This window comes from Podarcis cretensis (assembly GCF_951804945.1).
Source record: "Podarcis cretensis genome assembly, chromosome: 2".
Taxonomy (NCBI): Eukaryota; Metazoa; Chordata; class Lepidosauria; order Squamata; family Lacertidae; genus Podarcis; species Podarcis cretensis.
Genome location: NC_137171.1, coordinates 70,132,152 through 70,136,797, shown reverse-complemented (window position 1 = coordinate 70,136,797; position 4,646 = coordinate 70,132,152). Strand labels below are relative to the sequence as shown.

General features: G+C 51.8%; 1 protein-coding gene across 1 annotated transcript; it reads left to right on the top strand.

Moving 5' to 3' along the window:
- Positions 1–1,192: 1,192 nt before the first annotated feature.
- LOC307211253 (alpha-2Da adrenergic receptor-like) lies at positions 1,193–3,617 on the top strand. Its single transcript, XM_079967731.1, has one exon. The coding sequence runs from the start codon at positions 1,751–1,753 to the stop codon at positions 2,954–2,956; it is 1,206 nt and encodes a 401-aa protein (XP_079823857.1). The 5' UTR covers positions 1,193–1,750; the 3' UTR covers positions 2,957–3,617.
- Positions 3,618–4,646: the final 1,029 nt, after the last annotated feature.

Genomic DNA, 4,646 nt, shown 5'->3' with positions numbered 1-4,646 from the left:
TTTAACGAACCATTTCATAGGTAAACATAGGAGTATGTGGTAGACTAATTAAAATGGTGCATCTGAGCATGTTTGGAGTTCCTTTTTCTCATTACTGAGTAACCGCAGCCACAAATGGAGAGACACACTAACTGCAGGTTCAGGGTTGGTTTCCAGTGCTGGATATAAGGGTTAGTTTGCATTCTATGGTGGTTCTAAAAGAAAAGACAGTGGTGTGTGAAGAGCTATTGACTGGGAATTCTTCTTCATTAAATCTCTGTGTACAATAATATATTCACCGTGTACAATAACATATCCACACTATACATTTTAAAAAAATAAGCCATTCATACACCTGTGATGGAGACATTATAAATAGTAAATTATTTTACTTTATCCTTTCTTACATTTGCTTAGGCTTTATTATAATGTCATCTGCTCCATTCCCAGCTATCCCAAATCCTCTTTTTCACAATTCACCATTGTTACACAACCACTACTTTCTTTGTAATTTCCATATTTCTTTCCATTCTTGCCTGCTTGTCACCTGCTCCCATAACTTACAGTTCCCAAGCCTCTGCAAACCTGGTCTTTGTTATCTTGTTAAAAATAGACATCTCCAGCTATCACCCCTGACCACTGGCTAAGCTGGCTGGGACTGATGGGAGTTGGAACTACAACTCCCTTCTTCCCTGACCATTGCCCATGCTGGCTGGGGTTGGTTGGGGAGTTGTCGTTCAACAGCAGCCAGAAGCCACCAAGATTGGGAAGGCTGTATTGGGACAGTAAAGAAGCAAGAGAAATGTCATCTGCCCTGGCACAGGTGAGAGCTTTACTGGATGGTTGTCCACTATCACTGGTGGAACCTCTACAAGGAACTTCCCCTCTGGTGGCTCATGGAAAAAGCTGGGCCCCTCAGTCAGTAGACTCAGAGGTAAGTCGCACCAGATCAGCTGGATATATGCCTGAGTTTAAAAAGTTTAGGATCTGGGTTGTAGGCAGCTAGGCACAGCCCTTCCCCAGCCCTTTCCTCCTTGTGTGTGTACACGCCTGCCAGGTGCTCTGAGCCTGGGTGAGGGAGGCAAGCTCCCCCTCCTGGGCTCTTAGTGTTGGCAGCAAGCAGCCTCTCCCACCAGCTGGAGCTGGCTGGGCGCCTGTAGGCCAGCCAGCCAGCACTGCCTGCCCCTCCCTTCCCTCCTCCCAAGGGATCTGCTCAGAGGCCGGATGCAAAGAGGCTCAGAGCTGGAGCAGCTCTGCCGGGCTTCACACCACTGCAGGGAGAGGGAAGAATCAGCAGGCAAGAAGAAAGGGGTGTACTCTGCACATACCCACCGCTTTGCCTTGGACATGCTTAGTATCAAGTGGAAGCCAAGGGATTGAGGCCATCTGTGGACTGTTCTCTGAGGGAACTGTGCATCTTCTAGTTCTGCTGCCTGGGGGCACTAGATTTACCTATCTGCCCCGAACTGCGCTGAAATCCACTATAGTGTTCCATGGGACATCACACTTTGAGATCTACCATGCCTCACTGGAACTTGTCGTTTTGCTTTAGTGTCTGATGTGCTGCGCCAGGATCTGTTGGGCCTTCCCACCGCTGTGCTGTTGAGCCCCACAAGGTAGGATGGTGCCAGGTGAGAGGAAGGCTGCTGGGCCCGTCCTTTTCTGGACCTGTGACCATGAAACAGAGCTTTGTGAGTAGGCCCGGGTGAGACTTGGGAGCCTGTGAACCTTGCACAGGTAGCTTTGGGCACCCCCATGGCCTGGTCTGGGGATGCATGGTATGGAGCCACAGCAAAATGGATCTGGCAATCAGAGTGACCAGGCACCCGCTGGGCTCCCGCACTCGCCTCTTGGCATGGCACTCATCCTGGTGGCCGTGCTGGTCATGGCACTTGTGACCCTACTGGGAAATGTGTTGGTAGTGCTGGCTGTGTACACCAGCCGGGCCCTTCGGGCCCCGCAGAACCTCTTCCTGGTGTCTCTGGCTGTGGCAGACATCCTGGTGGCCACCCTTGTCATCCCCTTTTCCTTGGCCAATGAGGTCATGGGCTACTGGTGCTTTGGCGGCTTTTGGTGCAGCCTCTACCTGTCGCTGGACGTTCTCTTCTGCACCGCCTCCATCATGCACCTCTGCGCCATCAGCCTGGATCGGTACTGGGCCGTCACCCGCGCTGCCCGGTACAACCTTAAAAGGAGTCCCCGGAGGGTCAAGTGCATGATTGGGGCTGTCTGGGCCATTTCTGCCTTGGTGTCCTTGCCACCACTTTTCAAGTCAACGCACCAGGACCAGCTGTGCTTGCTGCACGATGACACCTGGTACGTGCTGGCCTCTTGCACTGCCTCCTTCTATGCCCCCTGCCTCATCATGGTTGCTGTCTACTGCCGGATCTACCACGTGGCCAGGCACAGGAACTCGGTGGTCATTGCTGCGAGACGTGTCTCCTACCCCAACCTTATCACTGCAGCCAAGTGCGACGCCTGCAGAGTGAGCACTCAGCACCCTGGGGAAGCGCAGAATGCAGGCTCGGAGCACGGCCAGCTTCCCCACCCCCAGCCTAGCTTGCCCCGGCTCTCTCGGCAGTGGAGGGCAGAAGAGATTGGCAACAGTGCCCGGTCACAGAGGACCCCCAGGCTTTCCTGGTCAGTTCCCTCTAGCCGGCAGCAGCGCAGGAGCAGGGACATGTCCGTCTCCACCAACCGGCTGGTGCAGGCAAGAGAACGCCGGTTCACCTTTGTCCTGGCTTTCATCATTGGGGCTTTCGTGCTCTGCTGGTTCCCGTTCTTCTTCACGTACAGCCTCGAGTCTGTGCTCGGGGAAGGCTGCTGCATCTCCAAGCCTCTCTTCAAGTTCTTCTTCTGGATTGGCTACTGCAACAGCAGCTTCAACCCCATCATCTACACCGTCTTCAACCGGGATTTCCGGAGGGCCTTCCAGCAACTTCTCTCCCGTGCTGACCCACTTACATGCAGGAAGTGAGGACTCTTCTGCTAGAGGGCTGTTTGGGGAGGTGGAGAGAGGTGTTGGCGTGCAGGCTGGGGTTCTGGGGCCTGTGTACGAAACATCATCCTGAGGCAACAGGTTGAGGCTGATGAGCGGGATAATATCGCTGCTGGTTTTGTGCTGAAAAAGCTCCTGTTAAAGTGGTAAATCTGTGGCATGAGTGGCACAGGCAGCCAGACATTTGTGACATGAAGGGCTCGTGGGCCTGGTTATGGCACAGAGAGTCAGGCTTACACATGCCCTGCCTACCTCTCCTGTACTGTGCTGCTAGCCTGCTTACCAGTCCAATAGGCCAGAGGCCAAGCACTGGTGCATTGAGGGACAGGAGTATACTGCTTATGGGGCAGTGGAGTAGTGGTAACTTCTGAAGTGCAGGTGTGCTGTTCCTGGCAACCCCTCACAGCCATGCACAACACTGTATAACAGAAATTAATTTTTGGCCGAGGCAGACATTTTGGCCTCAGTACCTCGCCAGCTTCTTCAACCTCTCCATCTGCTCCTTCGTTTAAGATATCCAGTCTGATGAAGGGTTCTAGTGGACTCAAGAGCTTGCTTATCATCTTGTGACATTTGGTTGGTTATTTAAAAAAGGGACTTCGACTTTTTTCAAAAATAAAAGTGTTGGCTTAACTCTTAATCATGCATTTGAAATGAAATCTACCTCTTCCTCTGCTTGGTTTATTTAGTAGGTAGCTGCATTTTGTGAGAGGCAGGGGGAGTGTACACAGAAGATTGGCAAATGGCACCCCAGTGATGACATCATCATTCTGGCAATGGCATAAAGGGGCGTAGACTTCATATTTGCCCATCCCTGCTGCACTGCTCCGAAACAGTGGTACTACTACTTTCAACTTACCTTATGGCAGACCTGCTAAAACATTTGCCCATCATCACAGTAAATTAAGCAGATGTGAGCTCTGCATTCTGCTACCTTGGTTTAGGACTGCCAAGTTACAGATCCCGACAACCATAGAGTTGTTCATGAATCCCTGAAATACGCTCTCTATTCCCAAAAGCGTTCTAGCCCACAAAAGCTTTGCTTCGCGCCTTTCTCCCAGCTGCTCTGTGGAGAGGAAAAGGGTAAGGTCTGCCTTGGAGGAGATTCTGTGAGGTGGCTTGCTTCTGTATTGGGGATGGAGACATACAACGGATCCCTCTCAAATGCTTTTCCTGCCTCAGGTCAGTGACATTTTGAGGGAATCATGGGCATAAGTAATAACGTAAAAATGGCCTTTCTGAATCAGGCTAAATATCCATTTAGTGCAGGGGGTAGATAGCGTTTGTTCTGCCAGGGGCACGTTCCCTCAGGGGTAATCCGTTGGGGACTGCATGTCAGTGGTAGGCAGGACCAGAGTGAAATGTGGATGGGGCCATCTCTCTCTCTTTCACCTCCTTCCATCTCCTCCCAGCCTAATCAGGGGCCTGTTGAGGAAGGGATAGATAGCCCATGCAGGAGTTCACAATGGGTCATTTGCAGAGGGCTTTTGAAATTAGACTGAGCCCCGCCCCCCGCCATTTTCCTAGATCGCCCACCCTTGATTTAGTGGACCAGTCCTCTGTCTGTAAACCTTGGCCATCCAGATGCCCTTGAGAAGCTTGCAAACAGGCCATGATGGCGATAGCCCAGCCCATTTGGTCTCAGTATCTAGTAGCCAGAGGCATTACC

Excerpts from the sequence above, each read along its gene's own strand:
- LOC307211253 (XM_079967731.1), top strand. The coding sequence starts at position 1,751 with ATGCATGGTATGGAGCCACAGCAAAATGGATCTGGCAATCAGAGTGAC.